At 42.4% G+C, this 25,802-nt stretch overlaps 1 protein-coding gene across 4 annotated transcripts in view; it reads right to left on the reverse strand.

Annotated features, from left to right (window-relative positions):
* Window positions 1-9,314: 9,314 nt before the first annotated feature.
* Window positions 9,315-25,802, reverse strand: part of MPPED2 (metallophosphoesterase domain containing 2) — a 285,317-nt gene continuing 268,829 nt past the window's right edge. For all 4 annotated transcript variants that reach the window (XM_060262036.1, XM_060262038.1, XM_060262040.1 and 1 more), the window contains exons 5-7: window positions 21,130-21,245; window positions 17,280-17,393; window positions 9,315-10,955 (exon numbers count right to left, since the gene is read on the reverse strand). In XM_060262036.1, coding sequence (XP_060118019.1) covers window positions 10,837-10,955; window positions 17,280-17,393; window positions 21,130-21,245 — 349 coding nt within the window. In that variant the 3' untranslated portion in view covers window positions 9,315-10,836. The remainder of the gene's footprint in view (window positions 10,956-17,279; window positions 17,394-21,129; window positions 21,246-25,802) is intronic.

Raw genomic sequence — 25,802 nt, forward strand, 5'->3', positions numbered from 1 at the left:
AACTAAAAGACAGGATCTTCTATCTATCTAGCAATCCAGTTCATTCAAAACTGGGTTAAATAGCAGGGTATGGAAGCAGTACAGACCTAGAAGCCACCCCTTTTCCTCTAGTCTATACAAAGCACCTCCAGAGGAAGTAATCCTTCTGCATAAATGACTGATTGTGCATAAGTAGGTTTGAGTGGTTCATTCAAAACAGTGGAAAATCACACAAACTGCTCCCCATGCATATTTGATCGAGCAGAGGCTCAATTCACATTGTTAGGTATAAAAGGAAAGAACTTAACAGTATCCCTTTTCCTTGTTATTGCAGCACTACAGTGTTTGAATGTATGAACTGGGGTAAAATTATGAACTTTTAAGAACCAAACTATATGAAACACCATAATTAGATGTCCTATCTCCTGAAACTTATGTAACAGTCCTCCCATCCCCATATGCTCTCTGAATTTGGATTGAAATGGACAAGTTAAAATTTTACTGACACCCTGTACCCGATATAAACCTGTACTCTGTACCTTTCTCAGAAGGACCAGGGCTTTTTTTGAACAGGAACACAAGTTCTGGCTGGCATGGCATAAGAGGGTGTAGCCTAATTTGCAAATGAGTTCCTGCTGGGGGGGGGGGGTTGTAGAAAACAATGGTGACATTGAGACATGCAAATTAGTTCTTGCTGGGCTTTTTCTACAAAAAAAGCCCTGAGAAGGACTATTTGTTCTGCTGGAAGACTATTCATTGTTTTTCTATCTGGGCAAAGAGCACTTTTGGGGGTAGATTAATATTAGAAATAAGCAGGGGGAGGGTTTAACCCATCCTTATCTAGGGCACTGATTCAAATTGTTCCTCTAAGCAGCTACTTGTTTACATGTATATTAAGAATGTAGCACCATTATTTATACTGTAATTTAAATTTTAAATTTTAATCTAATCGCTGGTTTAAGAAATATATTTTAATGGTTATGTTGTATTTATTGTTACATCATGGTGTGACCCACCATGTCCTGTAAGCCACCCTGAGCCTGCTTCGGTGGGGAGGGCGGGGTATAAATAAAAATTTATTATTATTATTATTACTATTAGTAGCTACAGTAGTTTAAATAAATGGAGGATTCAATCATAGAGCTCCAATGTCTAGTTTGTCCCTAAATTCTACTGATTTCAATAAGTGAAGAATGTACAATATACATGTAATGAAATCTCCCCTAGGGAAATATATGGCATTTAAAGTGGAATCCTAAATACAGCTCTACTAAATCCATTGTAGTTAATTGGCTCATAGTGGTGTGGCTCTGGTTAGGATTGCACTGCAAAACTACTTAACGCTGCTTTGCTCATTCCCATTATTTGGAAACAAGAAAATTTTATGCAAACTTGTTTAAATCAGAGGGAAGAAAATGTCTAATGACTGTTTCTAATATCTTTCATTCAATTACATTCAATTAGGGGGGACGGGGGAAGATATAGCAGTGGGACAAGAAGGAACTTGGGAAGGAGACGGAGACATGGTATTGCTCAGTGCCCTTACTGTCTTTTCCCATCCCAAGGAATGTTGGTTGCGAGGTTAAAAAGCTGTACCCTGCTCGGATGCTGGTGTTGTGCAATGCCAGATCCATAAAATCACTGTTCTGTGGGATTATCTTTTGGAACAGGATACGGACCCTGCTTTGCATTACCTAAACCTGGGTGAAGGATGGCTTGCTCCCCTAGTCCTGGACTACAGGTTGATACTTACCTTGGAATCTTTCTCCTTTAGAGTGCTCCCCACCCCAAAAATCACCAGCACAGAATGTGTGGGCTTACAAGTAGGAAGTGAAGGATAACTTGATTATCTGGCTAGTGTACCAACCACCAGCAGATATTCTGCCTGGTGTATTGGAGGCTGCTGCCCGCTGGGCATTGGAATATCCCAAGCTATTAGCCCTGGGGGACTTCAGTGTCCTTGCTGATGAGATGGACTTCTCTCAGACAAAGGAGCTAATGTCATCCATGGCAGCACTAAGGCTCTCCCAATTTGTAGTAGCCTCCACGCACAGAGCAGCCCACATGCTGGATCTGATTTTTGGGATGGGAATGAAGGTGGATCTGATAAGAACATAAGAGAAGCCATGCCGGATAGCCACTGATGGACCTCTGCTCCATATTTTTATCCAATCCCCTCTTGAAGCTGGCTATGCTTGTAGCTGCCACCACCTCCTGTGGCAGTGAATTCCACATGTTAATCTCCCTTTGGGTGAAGAAGTACTTCCTTTTATCCGTTTTAACCTGACTGCTCAGCAATTTCATTGAATGCCCACGAGTTCTTGTATTGTGAGAAAGGGAGAAAAGGACTTCTTTCTCTACTTTTTCCATCCCATGCATAGTCTTGTAAACCTCTATGTCACCCTGCAGTCGACGTTTCTCCAAGCTAAAGAGCCCCAAGTGTTTTAACCTTTCTTCATAAGGAAAGTGTTCCAAACCTTTAATCATTCTAGTTGCCCTTTTCTGCACTTTTTCCAATGCTATAATATCCAGAATTGCACACAGTACTCCAAATGAGACCGCACCATCGATTTTTACAGGGGCATTATGATACTGGCTGATTTGTTTTCAATTCCCTTCCTAATAATTCCCAGCATGGTGCTGGCCTTTTTTATTGCAATCGCACTGTCTTGACATTTTCAGTGAGTTATCTACCACGACCCCAAGACCTCTCTCTTGGTCAGTCTCTGCCAGTTCACACCCCATCAACTTGTATTTGTAGCTGGGATTCTTGCCCCAATGTGCATTACTTTGCACTTGGCCACACTGAACCTCATCTGCCACGTTGACGCCCACTCACCCAGCCTCAACAGATCCCTTTGGAGTGCCTCACAATCCTCTCTGGTTCTCACCACCCTGAACAATTTAGTGTCATCTGCAAACTTGGCCACTTCACTGCTTACTCCCAACTCCAGATCACTAATGAACAAGAGCATGGGACCCAGTACTGAGCCCTTCGGCACCCCACTGCTTACCGTCTTCCACTGCGAAGACTGCCCATTTATATTCACTCTCTGCTTCCTATTAATTAGCCAGTTTTTGATCCACAAGAGGACCTGTCCTTTTACTCCATGACTCTCGAGCTTACTAAAGAGCCTTTGACGTGGAACTTTATCAAAAGCTTTCTGGAAGTCAAGGTTAGCAACATCTATTGGGTCCTCTTTGTCCACATATTCATTCACACCCTCAAAGAACTGTTCAGGTTAGTGAGGCAAGATCTTCCCTTACAGAACCCATGCTGAGTCTTCCTCAATAACTTGTGTTCATCACTGTGCCTACTCATTCTGTCCTTGATAATGGTTTCTACCAACTTTCCCGATATTGAAGTCAGACTGACTGGCCTGTAATTTCTGGAACCCTTTTTAAAGATGAGGGTGAAATTTGCTACCTTCCAGTCCTCAGGAATGGAGGCAGATTTCAATGAAAGATTACATATTTTTGTCAGGAGATCCACAAGTTCAGCTTTGAGTTCTTTCAGAACTCTTGGATGTATGCCATCCAGACCTAGTGACTTATTAGTTGTTAATTCGTCTATCAGTTGTAAGACCTCCTCTCTTGTCACCTCAATCTGACTCAGGTCTTTCAACACCCCTTCCAAAATTAGTGGTTCTGGAGCAGGCAAACACTTCTCATCTTCCACAGTGAAGACGGAGGCAAAAAATGCATTCAGCTTCTCAGCCATTTCCCTATCCTCCTTCAGTAATCCTTTGACCCCTTGGTCATCCAAGGGCCCCATTGCCTCCCTGGCTGGTTTCCTGCTTCTAATATATTTGAAGAAATTTTTATTGTTGGTCTTTATGCTTTTTGCCATATGCTCCTTATAGTCCCTTTTTTGCTTGCCTGATCACAGTCTTGCATTTGATTTCAATGAAAGATTACATATGTGTTCCCTTTTATTAATCTCACTTGGACTAGCTTTCCACCACTTAAAGGAATCCTTCTTACCTTTTACAGCTTCCATTACTTTGTTTGTTAACCATGCAGGCCTTCTCCTATACCTGTTTGTGCCTTTCCTAACTTGTAGTATATATTTTATCTGAGCTTCTAGGATTGTAGTTTTAAATAGCCTCCAAACTTCCCCAAGAGTTTTGACTGTATTTACCTTTCCTTTCAGTTTCCTCTTCACATGCCTCCTCATCTCAGAATTTAACTTTTTAAAAGTTAAACATGGCTGTGCTGGTCTTTTGGGGCAACTCCCTATTTATACAAATGGTGAAATCAATAACGTTATGGTCACTGCTCCCAAGCAGTGCGATCACTTTTACATCTCTCACCAAGTCTTGGGCATTACTTAGGACCAAATCCAGGATCGCCCCACCCCTGGTAGGTTCTGTGACCATCTGCTCCATAGCACAGTCATTGAGAGCATCTAGAAACTCAATCTCTTTCTCTCAACCTGAACACATATTGACCCAATCAATCTGCGGGTAGTTAAAATCACCTATTACGACACAATATCTCCAAGCCCTATAGCTCAGGTACAGGACCTCCATCTTTGTTGGTGAAGTGGTGGGTCAAAAGATCATGGCCAACCGTGTCAAATGTTGCTGTCAGATCAAGAAGCAACAGCAATGCAGACCTGCCTCGATCTAGCTGTCTGCAGATGTCATCTTTAAGTCAACCAATGCCATCTCGGTCCCATGATGCATTTTGATGAGGTGCTATGGTCAAAAAACTTCACCCTTAAGGCCTGGGTGAATACTCCAAATCAGCTTGTTTAGGTGGCAAGCTGATTTATGCTCACCTGCGGATCCTAATGGATTCCAGAATGATCTGTGGAAGCCAATACCCCTTGGTGATTCGCTAGATGAAATGGTGGAAGATTGGCATAGCTGTTTTTCCAATGCTATTGATGTAATTGCTCCCTGGCTCCCTCTCTGTCCCCATGCCAAACTAGCCCTGTGGTATACCCCAGAGCTATAGAATATGGAACCGGAATTGAGGCAGCTTGAGTGAGGATGGCAGTGTACGCATGATGAAGCTACAAGAGTATCTTATAGATCATTTATATAGGTCATTTAAACCTATGAGACGGCAGTCAAGGCCACTTACAAGGAATTCTGCTAGGTTGCCACTGTGTTGGTGAGCTCACATCCAGCCCAATTATTTTGAACAATATGATCCTTGAATACCTTGCCTCAGGGTAAGAAAAATAGTATTGAATTGGATATAGGGTGAGGCTTTTGCAAGCTATTTTGCTGATTTGACACAACCTCCTAGCAATGGTTGATACGATAGCAGAACTGGAAGCCCCTTGGCCATCTTCTGGTCCTGTCATGGATGAATTCAACCGTCTCTCCCAGGAGGAGATTGACAGGATTCTTGCAGCTGTGAAGCCACCACTTGTCTCCTTGATCCGTGCCCATCTTGGTTGGTTAAGACCTATGGAGATGAAGTACAATCCCCATGTGAGATTTTTAACATCCATTATTTCAGCAGTTTTCCCGGGTGGGGGGGATTGAAGGAGGCAGTGATGTGTCCATTGTTAAATAAACCATCTTTGGACTCAACAGTCCTGGCCAACTACCGCCCAGTATCGAACTTTCCATTCGTGTATAAGGTAGTTCAGAGAGAGGTGACCAAACAGCCTCAGGTTTTTCTGGATGATGCCTCTATCCTGGATTCCTTCCAGTCTGGCTTTCACCCCGGTCATGGGACCAAGATGGTTGCCTTAAAGATGACATCTGGAGACAGCTAGATCGAGGCAGGTCTGCACTGCTGTTGCTTCTGACAGCAACATTTGACACGGTTGGCCATGATCTTTTGACCCACCACTTCACCAACAAAAATGGAGGTCCTGTACCTGAACTATAGGGCTTGGAGATATGATTCTTGGCCTTAGGTAAGGTGCCACTGACACCTGCACCAAGGGTGAGGAACCTGGGTGTGATACTGGATGTTTCCCTATCTATGGGGCCCAGGTTGTGGTGGTTGGCAAATCAGCTTCTTTTCATCTCTGGCAGGTGCAACAACTGGCCCCATACCTCTCCACCCAGAACTTGGCTACAGTGATCCATGCAATAGTCACTTCCAGATTGGACTACTGTAACTCACTCTATGCTGGCCTACCCTTTCACTTCATCCAGAAACTGCAGAAAGCACAAAACATGGCAGCACGTGCACTGACAATGACAGCTGTGCAGGCTCATATACAGCTGGTGCTCTGTGAACTACACTGGCTGCCAATCCAATTCTGAATCTGTTTCAAGGTTCTGGTAATAACCTTAAAGGCCATGAGTGGCCAGAGACCAATATAAGTTTGGGACTGCCATATGTGCCCTGTTGAACACTGCACTCAGCAGATCAACATCTTCTGCTGACTCCTGGCCCAAAAGACATCCGACTAGCCTTGACTAGCTTCTTCTAGAGGTTACGGCCCTTTTACAGCTCTGCAGGACCTGCAAGATGGAGTTCTTCCACCAGGCAGCAGGCATCATCTTTCCATCTATTCATCAGGCCCCTCCTGTCACTCTCTCTGCAATTGAGCTGATGTAGACTTGGTTCCTCAATGAAGTTATGCTTCATTGAATTGAATATAAGAAATATATTTTGGTCACCATCTTTGTATATTAGATTGTGGTTTTAATGTGGATAGTTTTAATCTTGCTTATATGTATTGTATTGTTATGACTATGTTGTACTCCACCCTGAGCCTGTTCGTGGGAAGGATGGGCTAAAAATCAAATCAAATCAATCAATCAAATCATTCATGGGATTACCTTGCAATAGCTCTCCTCCTTTCTCCAGGGTTGGTGACAGAGAATGGCAGTATGCAGAGGGTCTCCCAGTGGTTCCCACGGGACTGTAGGATCCTTCAGGGAGCGATCCATTTCCTGAAGTTATTTAATGTCTATATGCACCCTCTCACCCATGGGTTTGGGCTTGGATGTCACCAATATGCTGATGATACCCAGCTGTATATGTTAATGGATGGCTAGCCGGACTCAGCCCCAGATATCTTGGACTGAGTGCTGAGTGCTGTGGCTGGTTGATTGCAGCAGAGTTGGCTGAAGGTGAATCCATAAACTATGGTGGTCTTGTACCTGAGCCGCAGGAGGCTGGATATAGAAATCTGGCTTCTGGCGCTGAGTGGGACATCACTGACCCTCTTGCCCAGGGTTTGGAGCCTAGGAATGATACTGGATGCCTCCCTATCAATGGAGGCCCAGGTCACAGTGGTTGCCAAATCAGCCTTTTTTCATCTTCGGCAGGTTTGAAAACTAGTCCCTTACCTTTCTGCTCATTACTTGGCAACAGTGATCCATGCAATGGTCACTTCCAGATTGGGCTATTGTAACTCGCTCTATGAGGGCATACCCTTGTACCTGATCTGGAAGCTGCACTGGCTGCCAATAGTTCCATTTTAAGATGTTGGTTTGACTTTTAAGGGCCTGAGAAGCCAGGGACCAACATACCGGCAGGACCGCCTCTCTTCACATGTCCCTCAGAGGGCCTTACTTTTGGCCAATAGACATCTTCTGGTAATCCCCAGCCCTGACCTGGTGAAATGATAGAGATCAGTTCTGCAGAGCTTGTAAAATGGAGCTATTCTGTCAGGCTTTTAGTTGATGCAGCAGATATCTAATACTATCTAGCCCCTCTTGCTCAAACTCCCTGCCAACTGTTCTCTAACTGTTGTGGGTGGGGAGTTGGTAAACCTGGAACCTCTGGAGTTGGCCATACCAGAATATCAACCAGGCCTTTAGCCACAGGGGGGGCACTGCCTCTTGACTTCTAGGCAGGGGGCAGCTTGCTTTTCTCTCTTTTTTTGTCATGGCTGAGCCACCAAAGTATCAGCAGCAGCCGGAGCCAGGAGAGCTGAGGACGGCATAGTGCACTGCAGCAGCAAAAGCAGCAGATGGAGAGGAGGGAGGCAGAGGAGCAGGAAGCAGAGGAAGCCACATGGAATGCGCTGGGGAGGGGGGATGGATGGAGCTACTGGCTACAATGTGCAAGAGTGGAGCAGAGAGAGAAAAACACCCCCGCCCCTTGCATGCAAGGTAGTTTCTTCTTGACTCCAAAGATTTAGGGTTGGCTGCCTTGACATAGCCACTTTCAGATACTCCAGCTGTTGCCCCCACCCCAGAAAGCTTCTGAGAAGCCGGAAGCTTTACAGTGGGTGGAAAACAGTGCCCACTGACTTTTTAAATGCCCCCCCCCAACTTTTAAAGTTCTGGCTGTATCCCTGATATCAACAAACTCAGAAATAGAACCAGCATGGCATGATCTCTAAATGGTCATCTTAAATTGCTGTCTGTATTGTTTTTCTGCTTAGAATGAATATCTTTCAAAACTTTTAATGGAACTACTGTTATAATTTTTATACTGTAACCCACCCTGAGCCAGTTCATGGTGAGGGTGGCATAGAAATTAAATAAATAACTAAATACCTGAGTATAATGTCTGTATCTCACAAAAAAGAAGAAGAAACAAAAGCTCAGATCCAACAAAGCCCTACCTTGAACAGGAGGCACTTTTGCTTGTAAAAGTGGAACTTTCAGGTTCTTCTGATGTTTCCTCCCTGAAGCTGGTTAGAGCTCAACTGAGATCATTGAAAGAGATGATTTTTATGAGACTGCAAGAGGAATTTCTTCTGGCTGTAGAATATTCATGCATGCAACTTCTTGATTTTGCAAATATTGTGGACTCAAGAAACGTTACCAATCCAAATAAAAAACACGAATCAACAATAAAATATGACCCACCACAAAATATGTTCCTACTGCAACCTATTAAAATCACTGCTTCAGAAGCCTTTTATAACAAGAAAACTGCAGAAATATTATTTATTTATTTTCTTCTATATCCTGCCTTCCCTGCAAGCAGACTCAGGGAAGGTTACATGGTCACATAGAGATTGTGAAAGTAGACAGTATCATATTTAAACCATTTAAAACCAGAGAGTTAAATTTTAAAATAACAGGCTTCTGAAAATAAGAGCATCCACAGTGAGGGCATCCCATAGATAGTTGGACCATGTGACTATCCACAGTGGCTCCAATCCACAGGATGCAGGGTGCAGCCAGCATGCAGATGTGCAGCTTTAGAAAAAAAAAACCTTTGGAACCCAGCTTATCAGCTGCTTAAAGGGTAATGGGAAGATTCACATCCTGCTGGAGGTTTCTGCCCATGCTCATATAGCCCCTAGCTGGATCAAACAATCCATGATTTCGAAGATCTACTAAATTTAGAAGCAGCGCATAATTTTACAAAATTGGTAAAACTATTGATTATATAGTTGGCAACTTTTAGAAGGCAAGCTATGCAAAACAGAAAAAGAGTTTCTAAATGAGAAATATTTAAAAATCTTGCAATTTTATTTGCATATAAAGGCCGCTAGATATATAATATCGCAATAACTTTAAAGAAACAACTGCTTTCCTAAATTCCATTAAGGTAACATAAAACAGAATAAAGCTCAATAGCATTTACAGTGATAGAACAGAAATAACTATTTGCAACAATATTTTGTGCTAGCAAGATTGCATTTACACACAGTGCAAAATAAGGGAAAAAAAAGAAATGGAAAGACAATTCAAGAATATTTTAAATATAAAGGACAACAAAGCCTTATTTTAGTTAGGCTTGATTGTATTCATTTGATTCTATACATGCCTGAAACTGCACCAAGATTTTAACTCAAGCTTTTGAAGGCCTTGAGCGCTTGGGAAAAAAGTGTCACATCCTTCATAATTTAGATGTGCTGTACAGCATAATTTTGCAGATGCTACACTGGCACTATTAAATGCCTGACTTAGTTATAATGCACAAAAAATACATATATATAAAATCCATATTTAAAAGGAGTCTGCATTTACATGTTTTTACTGCATGGAACACCTGCTCATTGCAGCTTTCATCCCCGTATTTTTAAAGCTAAAATAATTTAAGAAACTCACCAATACAGTGACAATTTAGATCATCACATATAAGATACTGCTATCTAATTGACCATTAAAGTATGCGGAGACAAACTAAACCTAGAAATCTGTTTTCTACCCACTCTTTCCTTACCATTAATAGGCAGTACATGTATCAGAGGAAAATGGGCCATTGTCCTGATCCAGCCATCTGTTGTGAGTGCAGAAGCTCTGATAGGAACTTGAGTCTTTCTGACCAAGAAGGGACTCTTCCTTCTTTTCCATGAAGATAACTGATGCATATGTTGAAGTGTGCAGATCAGCATCCATGGAGACAAATGGGGATCCCACCTCCTGCAAAACAGCTCTATGACCACTATTCTAAGAGAGTTAGGTGCATTTAAGTCCACTGATTTCAATGGGCATACGTGCATTTAACCCCATTGGATGTATGCCCTGTTGTATGCATAAGAACGTATAAAACTCTGGACTGGGGAGCATACTTATGAAACTAAAAACATAGAAGGGAAGAAGGTGGCATTTAACACTAGAAATATTATTTTATTATTTCTTTTAAAACATCAAACAATAGTTGTGCAAAGTTGGGTGTTTTTTCTCAAACACTGCCTTTTTAAGCTTATTTAATAATATTAAAATAAGGTGTCTCACTCATTAAAAGAAAGCTTGGCTGTCCTTTTGAGAACACTAATGATTTACAATGGCAAGTTCATTAAGAAAGCATAAAACTTCATTTTACAAATTCACAATGCTTTATCAATTTGAAATGGATGCTGCATTTAAAAAAAAGAAAAAAAAAGCACAACCTCTATCTGTTCTTTTTTGTACCAACAATTTACAAAAAAGCCCCACATCATTTGTAAAGAAACATATTAAGAGAATGGATTTTTTTAATTAGAAAAATGGCAGTTTATGGACCTTCCCCCACTGCTGTAGTGCTTCATGATCCTTGCGGGGTTGGAAGGTCAAATATAATTGGCGGGTTGGTTGGTTGAAAGCTGACTGTACATGTTGAAGCATTAATGTACGTTGTGTAACCGTCTGTCATAATGCCGTAACCTGTAGGGAAAATGTGTCACACTTACTGTTATGTAAACAAAGAACACTGACCTAGCACAGAGCCTGGGGGTGGTTGATGAAAGAAAAAAGGCTTCTTGTAAGCAAGGCTTTGGGATCAAGTTCAGCAAAACCTTTCAACATTATTTCCAGATTCAAATATGCAACACTTTTGCTTAAATAAGAACCACCTGTTTTGTTTTTGTTTTAACTTAGTTTTGGAGCCACAGTTTTGTAACAGAACTGAATGTGAGAGAAGGCTTCCCTCCCACGTCTAGAGTTCCTTGGCTCTTTAGCGACCTGAAATGTTTCAGGCCTAATAGTATGAGTTGGGGACAAAGCATTTACCACCAATCCACTCCTTTCATGCACTCCTTATTGAGTCATCCTATGTGTACATTTGCTTAGAAGTAAAATGGAACTTCTTCCCAAATAATTACACATTACCAGCCTTATTTTCCTGTCACGCAGGGTCAAAATATATGGAACAAAGATCACGGATCTCTGTCAGACTATAAAAGCAAAATTGTGCACAAATGCAGCTACAGTTTGGATTTAAGCCATGTGAGAAGGAGACAGGACATTTACCCCTGCAACTCCTTTTTAATTTCATGGCTTTCTCATGCTTTTATTAGCATTTCATATGAAGGTTTTTTAAAGTGTATGTCTTTGTTTCTCTCAAACACTCCTAGGTATGGGGACCTGATTTTGATTTGCAAAACAGAGCAGGGATAGAAGAGTTAAATCTCTTTCTTTCCTGCATGGCCCCAATCTGGATCGCAGGTTAATGTGTGCTCTTTACAAATCAGAGATTCATCATCTTTGCAACGTTTGTTTTGGCTTTCAACATGGGCAGCATTCAGCTGTATCTGCTCCTACTATTTTATTTTAGATTTATCAGCTTTATACAGTAAGTAAGCAAATCTCTATCTGCACCCATAATTTCAATGATCATGGCCGACAGATTATTTACAAAATTATTCAGAATTTTCAGTCCTTCTGACATTTAATTGCATTTGCTGTAGCACCTTTCCCCAATGTGTATCTAAACTAACTACACTGATTTTTGGAATACTGTAACTCTTAACACCAGATGAACTTCCTCTAACCTGTCACATTTAACTCTTGCAGATACCAATCGGGATGCCATTAACGTAGGATGAGGGCCACGATCACTGTTGTGAGCTTCCATGATAGAGGAGGTGAACTCAGGTCTCACAGGATCTTATTCTGACACTCTAACAACTATAGCATGCTGCCTCTCCAAAGTGGAGCTTTTCCAGTGTGTTTCTGGTGGCTTGTGAGGGGAGATTAGTTAATGTGATAAGCAATGGTTTGCTCTCTTCTGATATGAACTATATTTCTGTGAATCGAGATCTACCTGGTTTTAATGATGTAAGCTGCTTTGAGTTCCATTTATTGGGAGAAAAGCAGACTATATATATATATATATATTTAAAAAATTAGGCAGCCAGACAGTTGAATTGGAGTGGTGAGTTAAATGTACAACCCCCATTGCGTAGATGTGATTCCCCATTAAGCTTGATTTTGTATGTGTATCATGACTAGCTGGATTGGGATGTCTGACACTGAAGAAGTAAGAAAATTTAGGAAAATCTTATCCCTCTTATTTTTATGAGCCACTTCTTTCTCTTAGGGTGGGACTGAGCAAGATCTGAATGGTACTGAAAACTCAGTAAATTCCTTCTACTTTTACAGGATGCATGTTTACCCCATTTGTATACTTAAGCTGTATAGTGCTGTGCCTCATTTTTCATAATGATCTCCCATGCTAAGAGCTCTTTGCTTTCCATTAGTTTAACACTAATGCCACTGGAAGTTTGATTACTTTCAACTTACACAGCTACTACTAAAGAGGCAGGCAATTTGCATGTTGCTGTTAGGGGTTTTTTTCCCTTGTATTCACTTAGCATGGATATCTGAGCATTAATATTTATACAAAACAGTTCAATCTTTTCCTAGACACATAAGAGTACTTGTCTGGATACTGCCGTGGTTAAGACTATGCCAGCGCTTTCATCATAAATTCCTTATTTACAGGACTTTATAACCCAGACATAAAAATTCATTTGCATTAAAGCTATGTGGACTTTGGAAAAAAATCAACAATGCCAAACTCATGAGCCATCTTCTCTTCTGTGAAGTTCTCCAACCCTGTGAGCCTATGGAGAGCTTAATTAGAGTCAGCACAGAAATCTCCAGAGGGGGTGAAATATAAAGCATTTAAATGTGTAATTTTTAGTCCTAGGGTCACAAAGTCTTGCTCTCTCTCTGCTAGTATTTATCTCACTAGGATATAAAAGCCTCTAAAGTTCATTAAATATTTAAAAAAGTCTTCCACAATGTATTTTAAGTAATCCCTCTTCGCTTTCTGCCGCAGCTTATGGAGCTAGAAATTTTCCCTGACCAAAAATTAACAAGAAGAGCTGGATGTTTTGGATAGCTTCTCTGAAACATCTTATAGGATTTCACCCCCTCCCCCTGCAAAAAAAACAACCAGTATACAGATCTTAAACCAGAGTGTTTTTAAAATTCTCTTTCAATATGGTTTTATTTCACCATCTGCCTGACTTTTATAGTTATGGTGTTCATTCCTTGACTTTCCAAAAGTCACATATGCAGAATGAAGCCTCTCACTGAAGCAAAGTCACAACTGATGGGTTCTTTCATTTAATTTGACTGACTCAAAATGGTTTAAAGATGTTCTTTACATTTTCATATCACGCAGGTTCCTTGGCAGGGCTTTTTTTGTAGCAAAAGCCCAGCAGGAACTTATTTGCATATTAGGCCACACCCCCTGACATCACCATTGTTCCACAGGGCTTTTTGTAGAAAAAGCCCAGCAGGAGCTCATTTGCATATTAGGACACGCCCCCTGATGCCAAGCCAGCCAGAACTGCGTTCCTGTTTAAAAAAGCCCTGCTCCTTGGACTGTCTTCAGTAGCTAGAGGAAAAGGAAAAAGAAAAGGCAACTGATCCTGTTACTATCTAAATTTCATTGGGATGGTGCTTTTGACGATATTGGAGTTTCTATAGACACTCAGCCAGAGTCCCTGAGTCCTGTAATTCAGGGGTTCCCAACTCCTGGGCCGCGGACTGATACCAGTCTGTGGCCTGTTAGTAACCTCAGCGCATCCTCCTCCCTCCATTCTTCACAATTTTAAGGCCTGGGAAGGGATGGTGAAACGCTGCATTCTTGGGCTTTTTAAAGGCCGACTCCCCTGCTGATCAGCTGATTGACAGGGAAAACTGTGCCGAAGGCTGGGCTCCTATGCCCCTCTGGTGCACTCACGATCAACACTGGGGGCAGCAGTGGTGAGTGACCTGCTGAAAAAGCGCCGCCACCCTTGCCTCCTCCCCATTTCCTTCCTATGCCCAGGAAGAAAGTGAGGAGGAGGCAAGGGCACCGCCACTTTTTCAGCAGGTCGCTCACCGCTGCTGCTTGCAGCGCTGATTGTGAGGACGCCAGAGGGGCATAGGAGCCCAGTCTTCTGCATGGTTTTCCCCGCAGATCAGCTCGGAGGGTCAGCCTCTAAAGAGCGTGGGAATGTGGCACTTCACCACCCCTTCCCAGGCCTTAAAACTATGAAGAATGGAGGGAGGAGGAAGCTGGAGAGGCAAACAGGGATTTGCCTAGGGGACGGGGTCCTAATTCGGTGCCCCCACCCTGCCGGCCCTGGGGCCACAGAGTGAGGCAGAGACCTTTGTCCACTCCTCATTTAAAGACCCTCATGGTCACCATTTGTTTGGATTTAATTGGGGAAGGGGAACACAGTGGAGCAAATAAATATGTCAAAATAGACTGATGTGTAAATGTATCCTTCTTAATTGTGGAATGCTGAGAGTAATTAACTGAGACCCTGGTGTTATGCTCCACTCATGTCTTCTCAAGCATAAAGGTAACTAACAGGATCCTTTTCTTTGAGATGGGCCCTGTAATTAAATGCAAACCACAATTAAATCCAAACTCTATGATGACCACAAAAATTTAGCTTGTTATTCCTGTTTGGTTTTTGCATCTGTTAAAACATCTTTATTATGCTGTATGCTAATTTACTCTTCACCCTCTGTCGATATGTATGGACTGTTAACTTCCATTTCAAAGTATCTGAGAAAGTGTGCATGCACACAAAAGCTCATACCTTGAATAAAGCTTTATTGGTATGGCAGGTGCCACTGGACCCAAATTTTGTTCTGCTGACTATATCGGTTTCACCAATCTAAAGAGCAAACGGAGGTGATCCAGGGCCAGGTGTTAGGGCTTTGTGGAATTGTCAGGGCTTTGTGGAATTGATGGCTGGCACCCAGTAGGAAAAGGGGATGAGTAAATGGGTGGTAAATTGGAATGGTGAGTTAAATGTACAACCCCCAGTGTGGAGTTCCGTGGCGCAGAGTAGTAAAGCTGCAGTACTGCAGTGCAAGCTCTCTGCTCATGACCTGAGTTTGATCCCGGTAGAAGCTGGGTTCAGGCAGCCGGCTCGAGGTTGACTCAGCCTTCCATCCTTCTGAGGTCGGTAAAATGAATACCCAGCTTGCTGGGGGAAAAGTGTAGATGACAGGGGAAAGCAAGGGCAAACCACCCCGTAAAAAGTCTGCCATGAAAACGTCATGATGCGACGTCACCACAGAGTTGGAAATGACTGGTGCTTGCACAGGGGACTACCTTTACCTTTTTAAATGGGTGGTTTTCTGGGAAAACCCAGAAGTGACATCACACTGCTCTAGAGGTCACTAGAAACTCTATGGATTCCTATAAAGATGATGTTGTCACTTTGTAGTTTTCCTTGGAAATAATCTCATGTCATGCAAAAAAAGAGGCAATTTTAAAATCTCCCAGTGCCCAAAGTAGCAACATCGGAAAGCATGGGCTGCAGCAAGATGTGTCCCACCACAGTGGGATATCTAGCAACCTACTGCTCTGCTTCACCTGAGCAGTGAAACTGGTGCATGATCCTCCTCATGCCACATTGCTTCAGCCTTCCCCAAGAATTTCTCCTACTCTAATATACATGAAATCCATTTATGAAAGGGACCCTTTTGGAATGTTCTGGACTGTAGAGATGGATATCTGAGTACTAGGTAAATGGCAGGAAGCTAGAGCCGTTGAGTCCCTCCGAATTCTATGGTTTTAATATTTATCCCAATAAAGGTACAGAACTGAACTACGGTTTTAATAGCTGTCCACAGATTTGCCACATGGTTACGGGTCTCTCAGTATTAGGAATGGGCACGAACCAAACAATGAATTGCAATTTGTGCTAAAAATGGCCAATTTGTGGTTCGTTCTGAACTCGTTTGTCTGATCCTGCCACACCCGAACATGAAAAGAAACTGGGCTTTTCGTTGGTGTGTCATTTGGTTCATTTTTCTAGATAGCCTGGTGCTGGCATGATTCCCTAGCCCCCTGTACTTCTGGTCAGTTTCCAGTGAAACTGACTAGAAGGCAAGGGGCCTGGGGAGAGCAGAGCTGCTGCTTCTAGTCTATTTCACCCCCTCCAAGCTTCCTGGCGGTGAAACAGACCAGAAGCTGCAGGATGGCTTCTCTTTCTTTCCTCAGCTTGACATTTCATGATGCAATAGTAACCATTTCCTAGGAGAGCAGATTACTGGGGGCACCTGCTTTGGAGGGCTGAGACTCAGCCCTCCTGAAATCCAATTCATACCAAATTTGGAGAGCAGGTAGAGGAGAGTCCACTGAAGTGTTTGCTGAAAGTCTGGCATCTCTAGCCCACTTGGGGGCTGGTCTACACCTTCCCAAACCCAATGAACCACAAATCATTTGGGAAATTTAAAAAAATGAAACGAACCACTGACTTGGGCAACCCAACGAACCATGAAATGAAACAAACCACCATTTTTGTGTTCTGTGACCATCCCTACTCTGTGTATGTATTTATTAAAGTCACATACTTTCCCTTCCAAATCAAAGTGGTTTACAATAATATTAAATACAAATACCATAATAACTATTAACCTTAGAGTACAACTTTAAAACCATACAGAGGAACTTAAAATGTCTGAAATATGGTGCTGATTTTGTGTTGTGTATGCATTAGTATGTTATGACATTACTGAATGACCACACTTATAATTTCTGCTAATGGGGGAAGGATTTTTTGCTGATGGAAATCCCTCTGTCAGTGGAGATTTTTACTGGTATCCAAGTACTAAAATCGTTTGATTAAACATCTCCTGCATTTAAACAGAGTAAGTTTTGTAACTGTGCTTGGCATTTATTTGAAAGTCTTCTAGTACAATTTTATATTCTTGTATTTTCTTAAAGAATGCATCAAGTTTATTTCTTACCTTCATGGATTCCTCCGAAGACATGGAGCTTGGGTCTTACTCGTCTCTGTACTGTGTTTAACAGTTCCACACAGCCAACTCTCTGCAGCTCCTTTGGAACCCAGTCTCGAAAACCTAAAAGCAAAATGTAATCAATACTCTTAATTTTTTCTATTCAGGTAAAGTTTCACGTAGATTTTCAGGAAGCCATTACTCACCGAAGGTTTATTGCATTATCTGTAATCCTAACATCTCCATTAATGCATACAGTGGCTTTTAAGAAACTTTTGTCATTTTGTCTCTTCTTGGTTCCTGGAGATTTTCTTTCTTTGAAGTCTGCCCCCCTCCTTCCCAATTAACTTTTCTCCATTTGATCTATTAAGCTACAGGTTTAGAGTCTTCTGTATTACTTGAGGTTCTGTGACATTTATTCCTAGCAGTAGCATCACCTCCCTGTTTTTTCCCCATAGTGGAATCTGCCAAGGTGGTCTTGATTGCTTATCATAGTTATGCCACCACACATAACCAGTTTCAGCCTTGGCACTTCATGTGTGCTAGAGATTCAAAATACCAAACAGGATAATGTAAATGCATACATGAAACAGCATGTGTACTGCGGCCTGCCATATTCTCTTCCATCCTGATGAGAATGTAAGATATATAAAATGAGCAATAGGTACTGAAGAGAATGGAGTAGTCACAGCTCATACAGTGCTCTGTGTGCATCTTGCAAAGCTTCATACAGTGACCCTTTTGTTTTGAATATCTGGAGGGGAGGAGGTGGCCTTCAACATTAACAAATGTTCAGGAAATGCAATAAAAGGGCCTATATTAAACCTCACATGTTCAGTGAAATTACTAGCTCAGAACAATAACAACCCTTTATTTTCAAAGCAAAGTATTCTGCTTATACCCACTCCTGACTGCTTTTTAAAAAAGGAATCCAATGAAAGGACATTTAGCAAGTTAGCATTAATTAACTTCTATTAAAGAAAACACCACTTATTTCTATAGATAATGCAGAAATCCCATAAAACCCCTATGAGCCCTGAAGGATGTTGCGATCGGCTAATCAACACCTTTTGGTCATCCCTGGCTCTAAGGACGTCCGACTTGCCTCAACTAGGGCCTTTTCATCCCTGGCCCTAACCTGGTGGAATCAGCTCCCGGTGGAGGTGCGGGCCCCGCCGGATTTGTTACCCTTCCGCAGGGCCTGCAAGACGGAGCTGTTCCACCAGGCGTTTAGCTGAGGCAGGCAGGTGTCCTCTACTCTGTTGCCTATACCATCAGCTGCCTCCCCCACAGTGATCTATCATCTGAATCGTTATATTCGGGCCACTGAATGATTACACCTAAAGTTGCACCATGTGCCGCCTGCCTCTGCTATTTAATGTTGATGTAATGCTGTTGTTTTAAATTGTATTTATTTGTTTTATTGATTTTATTATATGTGACTGGTTTTTTCTGAATGTGATCCGCCCTGAGCCCATCTGGAAAAGGGCAGAATATAAGAGAACCAAATAAATAAATAAATAAAAAACAGAGACCTGTTATTTCATAAGTCCATGGCCTGGTTTCTTGCATTAAAATAAAAATCAAGGGTAAAAAGACCTGAGAGGCACAAGAACCCAACCAAATCTGAATGGAAGCTGCACATTCATCATTGTTAATAATAAACAAACTTCAAAGGCTTTCACTAGGAATAAATTTGGCTACTGTTATTTGAACATGGAAACATACATTCATCTAGTCTGTAAATACAGACTGTAATTGGGGGAGGGGAAACAAATGCTGGGATTATTTTCAGCTATGCAATTTAAGGTACTGTTTCTTAAGAATCACTTAACTCTGTGACTTTCCATCAAAACATAAACATTTACATAATTGTGAATAGTTTAAGAAACTCTAATTAGCCTGAAATGTAAAAACTAAAGTCTGTATATTTATTTATTTATTTATTTTGTGATTTCTATCCCGCCCTTCCCAACAAGTGGCTCAGGGCGGGTTACAACATAGGAGTCTAACATAAATAGGAATTAAGTGTAAAACATTTAAATTCAAACATTAGACCATTTAAAACATTAAAGCATTTAAAACATTTAAACAGTTAAAACATTTAAAACATTTAGAGGCAGCGAACATCCAATATAACTGCGCGCAGTTTCTTATACCAGCTAGTCATAGGCCAGCAGAAATTTTACCCCTGATATCACCTGACATTTCCCCTCTATGCTGAATAAAATATTTTGTTAATTTGGAATATAAGAACTTCTCGAGTGCCATTTAATTTGTATAATTTAAAAAGAATTCCCATTCCTTTCCTCAGGTTCCTTGGCTGAGCAAACAGACAAAATATTATACTGTGACAGGGTAGGACAGCCAGAATTCTTCAGGAAAGAAAAAACAACAGACAACTAGGGTGACTCAGTCACAAAAGAAAAATGGAGGGAAAATCTTGCCTCTGATGGAGGGAAGTGGATGGGGGCATCATAGCTGCATTTCTCCCTCTCTCCCTTTTGTTGTCCCTTTTGCCTTCCTGCCACCATCTCCTCCTCCTCCTTGCTTCCTTCCTTGCCCTTTTGCTGCTTTCTTTCCCTTCCAAGGCTGCCTGTCCACTCTCTATGTCGAAATACTACTGGTTTTCAGCACCTACATTTCTTGGTTACCAGCAACCAGTTTCTTCTTGCCCTTCTGGCAGGTGTAACAGTAGCCATTGCTGGTGCTACCTCCTGGCAGTCACTACCAGCTATTTCTATGCCAACAGTCACTGGTCCCTTCTCTATTGGCACCTGAGATCTCATGACATACTCCCTTGCCTTTTAAAGAAAGTTTTCAGATTTTTCTGAAAACCTAGGGAATTTTTTTAAAAAATAATTGTCTCCCACAGGCAGACAATTGTTTGCTCATTTTTGACTGGTACCCTGAGGTTCTGGTTTAGCATTAGATGCATGATGATAAAGAAATTTGTCACAGAAGCAACAATATCCTGCAAGTCTGAATTTTCCAACTACTAAAATAACCTGTGACATGTACTATTTATAAATTATGGCACCATTGTGTGGGTACCTGTTTCTTAGCATTTAATCCAACAGCAGTTCTAGCATTTAATGGCCCATTACCACACGGCTGGGTGAAATTGGGTGGGAGTCACTCCTATTCCAAACTGGGTGATGAATGAATGGCAGAACAGCATCCCTATATGGTGCTGGCTCCATATAGCAGCATTAGGGGATAAATTAATGGAGAGCCAGATCCCAAGCATAATATACTACTGGCAATGGGATCTTCCAGCAATGGAATCTATGTGACACATTGAGCACATAGGTGGCCATCTCCTCAATAAATTCTGGGCTTCAGAATCAAGCAAAACATGATATGCATTTTTGTACCACCAGAAGAGTAGAAATAGCTCCTCACAAAAATGTCCAGTACTGTTAGTAATGGGAAATTAATGGATGCTGGAAACACGTTGTAATGGCTAGTATTTAAATGAGTCCAGTGGACTGACTCCACTCTATAGAACTGAAAGGCAACCATATTTTCCCTCTTACAAATATATATTGATGATTATACTTACACAAAATGCCTCTTAATGACCAAACAAAAATGCTTAAGGGAGGGATAGTGGCTCAGTGGTAGAGCATCTGCTTGGGAAGCAGGAGGTCCCAGGTTCAATCCCTGGCATCTCCAACTAAAAAAGAGTCCAAGCAAGTAGGTGTGAAAAACCTCAGCTTGAGAACCTGGATAGCCACTCCCAGTCTGAGTAGACAATACTGACTTTGATGGACCAAGAGTCTGATTCAGTATAAGGCAGCTTCATATGTTCATATGTTCAAGGTATCTGGACCCTATCAGCTTTTGTGTCACTTACCAAGAGGAGGTCCATGAGTCATTAATATATCAATGCCTTCAGGAATAAGGTTCCATTTGTCCAGTAAAGATTGACCTCTAGGCAAATTAAAGCCCCATCCATTAAACCATGGTGTCCTTTGGAGAAAGTATAAGATAAACTGTCATTACAAGAAATTACTTTTCACGGCAATGCAAATTCTCGGTAGCTAGTGCTTTTTCAAGATCATGTACAGACAAAGCAGCAAAGAAACCTATATTGAAATAGGTTTAACCCACTGTCACATAGATCCTCCACAATTGGCTGCGGTCCTCAAGAGACAGACAGACGGAATGTTAAACAAGGTTTTTGTCATAGAGCATAGATTTAAGACACAGAAAAGCTATTATTTGCTATAATAATTACACAAATGATAATTACAGGATTGATTCTTGTGAATAATTACTACTCCATAGGGCACATGCTGTTGGCAAAGGTTATGCTTCAAAGACTGAAACTGAGCTGGGCAAAAAATCTTCTGAAATGCCTCTTCTCATGCTAATGGAAATGGTTTTAATCTAACACTTGAATTTTACCAGGACAGAAGGAATATATATGAAAACACACACTCCTATTAAGTACTTTTAAAAAGGTAACAGTAGTCCCCTCTGCAAGCATCAGTATAAGTAGCGCTAAAGAGGAGGCAACATTATGCCAGTGTTTATTTAAAAGATTTATATTCCTCCTTTTCAAAGATGGCTCTTTAATGTGATGCTGCAACCTCTAGTCCAGGGGTGTCGAACTCATTTGTTATGAAGGCTGGATCTGACATACATGAGACCTTGTTGGGCTGCGCCATGTCAGGATGGGCCGGGTCATGACGGGCCAGGCCATGTGTATACCTATTTAAGATTAGGTAGCAGAGATATGAACTTTATAAAGGACACAGACAAATACAATTTAAAAAAAGAAAAAACTTAAAACATGCTTAAAATGTTAACACTCATTGGTCTTAAAAGTGTGTTGAGGTCCTCTAGACCTCTAAATTCCCCAACAAACTGCTTTCTTTGTATCTCTCCCATGAGATCCAGGGAACTGAGCAAAGGAAGCTCTGGCTCTTTCCTTCCTTCCCCAGGGGACCAGGAGGGGGAGGAGCTTCAGTCAATAGAAGGGAGAGAGACTTGGCTCAGTAGCTCTGCTGTGCGATTGAGAGAGCCTGGAAAAACAAGCTCTGCCTTTTTCCCCTTCTTCCCCCATGCTTTTGCTCTGTAGCTCCTGTGTGATTGAGCAAGCATTGAAAGGCAAGCTGCGATGCAGAAAGAAGCAAGAGATAGGGAGAAGGAAGCAGATGATAGCCAGTTGCTCTGGGGCCTGATAGGAGCCCTCCGGCGGCCTGATTCAGCTCCCAGGTCACATGTTTGACACCCCTGCTCTAGTCAGTGCTAGTCAATTTGGAAATTGTATCAAGCAATAGGCTTCCCAACCCTCCCGCCCTGGCAGTGGACCCCAGGATTTCCACCCTCTTCCCCCGCATCCCAAAAAAATGGAAGCGGGGGGAGGGGGGGAAACGGCACCGGGGAGCATGGAGCGGGCGAGGCCGCCGTGCTGCTGCCGTCCCCTCCCCACCCACCGCAGCTGCTCCTCCGAGATGGGCCCAGGCTGAGCCCATCTCGGAGGAGCAGGCAAAACCAGAGAAGGGGAGGGCGAGGCAGGCCAGGAGCATGGCGAGCCACGAATACGGGCCCTTCTAGGACCCGGACTTGTGGCTTGCCATGCCCCTGGCCCACCTCCACCCCGCCTCCGCTTCCACCCCAGAGGCGGAGCAGGCGAGGCCGCCGCGCTGCCGCCGCCTCTTCTCTGCTCGCCGTGGCTGCTCCTCCGAGATGGGCTCAGCCTGAGCCCATCTCGGAGGAGCAGCCACGGCGAGCGGAGAAGAGGCGGCAGCTGCGGGGTGGCTTGCCACGCTCCCCGGCGCCGTTCCCCCCCAGCTCCACCCATGTCTCCTGGCTCCACCCCCAAAGTCCCCAGATATTTCTGGGGTTGGACTTGGTAACCCTATCAAGCAAGCTGTTTTGGCCTCACAAGCTGTCCTCCACTAGCATAACTTTTCTCAGAAGATCAGGCTTCCAGACTGTGACATTTGCAGTTGAAGGGTTCAAACTGCAGATTAATAATCTAACTCTAGTTTCACCTAAGTAACCAAATAATTTTGTTATAATGGACACATGACAGCTGATGTCTCTATTAATGACAGTTCACTTTTTTGTAAAAAGATAGTTACAGCCAAGGCTTTTTTTTGTAGAAAAAGCCCAGCAGGGACTCATTTGCATATTAAGTCACACCCCCTGATGTCACCAAAAGTAACATCACCCATTCAGTAGTTTACTTTCTGCATATTGACACAAAACAGTACTGTGCCATCAGCTGCATTTCATGGATATGTGTTCTCACAAACTCAATGAGAGACCTTGTTTCATGCCCCCCCAACACAGCTGGAGAGAGAAAGCCATGTACGATGGAGAGGACAGCAGCAGGCCCAGCTTCTCCAGGGAGGGAGTGCTTGTGAGCGGCTCTGCATCTCTTGCTCTCTTTGCAAGCCTATTAAAGACGAGGTGGCAGAGAATGAAACACATGATCTGAGAGCACGTGGCTGCCCAATGCCTTACCTCTACCAGAGAGCTTTTTTTGACCTTGAACACTGGCCAAGCCAGCTGGAACTGTGTTCCTGATAAAAAAAAAGTCCTGGTTACAGCAACCAACAGGTCCGAAATGCACAAAGCAATCTCAGATGTGAATGTGGGGGCATGGGGGAAGGATGAATGATTAGACATTCCAGTTATCCTGTTTTTAACAAATACATGAAGCAGATTCACATGGTTGTGGAACACATAATCTGCTGCTTGCTGTTTGAAAGAATAATTTTTCTCAGTCCAGATTTTTGTGTTTAGGGTGAGACAACTATCATATTCACAAACCTTGACTGAACATGGTGGTGCTTAACCTGCTATGCGGTTGCATTCTTTGAATCATTTTACAGTCCATCTTGATATGCAAATGAATATACAGTTTTAAGAAGAAACATCGGCCCATATGAGACCAGCCAAGTCAACAAAAATTGTTTGATGTTTTGCTTGTAATCCACAGAACACACAGAAGCCAACTCAGATAAATACTTTCCAAATTTAAAGCCTTTTTGCATGCCCAGCAGAACCAGTGGAATCAGAGTGCCCAGCAAACTTAGTGCCATTGTGACAATACCAGCTGATGTCAAACGCAGAAAAACATTACAAGCTTGGGGGGGGGGGGGTGGAAGCTCAGCAGAACCAGTGCAATATACAGTACCCAGCAAACCCAGTGCCTTCTGTTCATAATATTAACAAAGGTTTACTACTGTACTTCTCTAAAATACATTCCATTAACAAGCAAGACAGGAGTGAGAAGGTCTTGAGACCAAGAAGTGAAAATGAGAGAGGGGGCATGGAAAAATTAGGTGAAGGGAGACAGAAATAATGAGAAACGTGGAAAAGAGAGAAAAAAATTAAGAGAGGAAAAGATTGCTTTATCTTGCTGCAACACCCTAACTACTGCCTTGCAAGATCTGGCTGAGCTGGGTACAAGGAAAGGAATAGAGAACAGCTAGACCAGAGGTGTCAAACTAATTTGTTACGAGGGTCAGATATGACATAAATGGGACTTTGTGGGGCTGGGCAACATATGTCACAATATGTCAGGTAATGGAGATATAAATTTTATACAACTTTAACTTTAAAAGATGCTTAAAACTCTTGCTATATTTTGTTTAAAATGGAAAGATGGGGGAACTGTGAGATTTGGCAATGCCATTTTTAAAATAAAACATCAAGAAAAAACACAAGGATCACAGCAGAAACTAAAAATATAAACTAGAAATATAAAATGTTCTGAGCATAGGAAAACACGAAATGGCTAGGCACTGAACCCCACCCCCCATCTGCTCAGATTGGCAATGGTTCACCAGTGTAATATCGCCCTTTGGTTGTGGGTTCCCAGGTTAGAGTATTCACTAGGCACCAGTTCTCAGGTGCGTTCAGCAGAAACAAGCAGGCCCAGAGTATCAACCCTATATTTTCCAACAAGCAACAGCTTCAGCTAGCCATAAAAATGCTGGAAAGTGAAACTACTTGAGCTCCATTCCATTGAAATATATTACAGCACAGACAGGGTAGCAAGGAAAATGTGGAATAGATTTTCCATTAAGATCTCTGGGCCCAGATCGACTACTCCCAGAGTAGTCTATCTGGGCAGATACTTTAATGGAAAATCCATTCTGGATTTTCTTTGCAGCTTTGAAAGTCCAGAAGAACTTCCTGCTGAAGCAGGCAAAGACAAGGCAGAAGGAGCTGGGTACTTCAGCAGTCTTGGAGCTTCAAAGGATAAGGACAGGAGCAGGAAGGGCCGAAAAAAGCTGTGGGCCTGATTAAAGCCCTGGGTGGGCCAGATGTATCCCACGGATATGTTTGACACTTATATTCAAATTATCTGTAGGATGGCAATAAATGTAGCAGCTGTCAGCATGCTGGCTTGGTTGTATGATCTGTTAAGCAAGTTTGCTTCAGTCTTGGAGAAAGGGAAACCTAGCCAATCCTAAAGGGATTTGGGGAGGGACAGTGGCTCAGTGATCGAGCATCTGCTTGGTAAGCAGAAGGTCCCAGGTTCAATCCCTGGCATCTCCAACT

The sequence above is a fragment of the Heteronotia binoei genome, chromosome 21, assembly GCF_032191835.1.
Source record: "Heteronotia binoei isolate CCM8104 ecotype False Entrance Well chromosome 21, APGP_CSIRO_Hbin_v1, whole genome shotgun sequence".
NCBI lineage: Eukaryota > Metazoa > Chordata > Lepidosauria > Squamata > Gekkonidae > Heteronotia > Heteronotia binoei.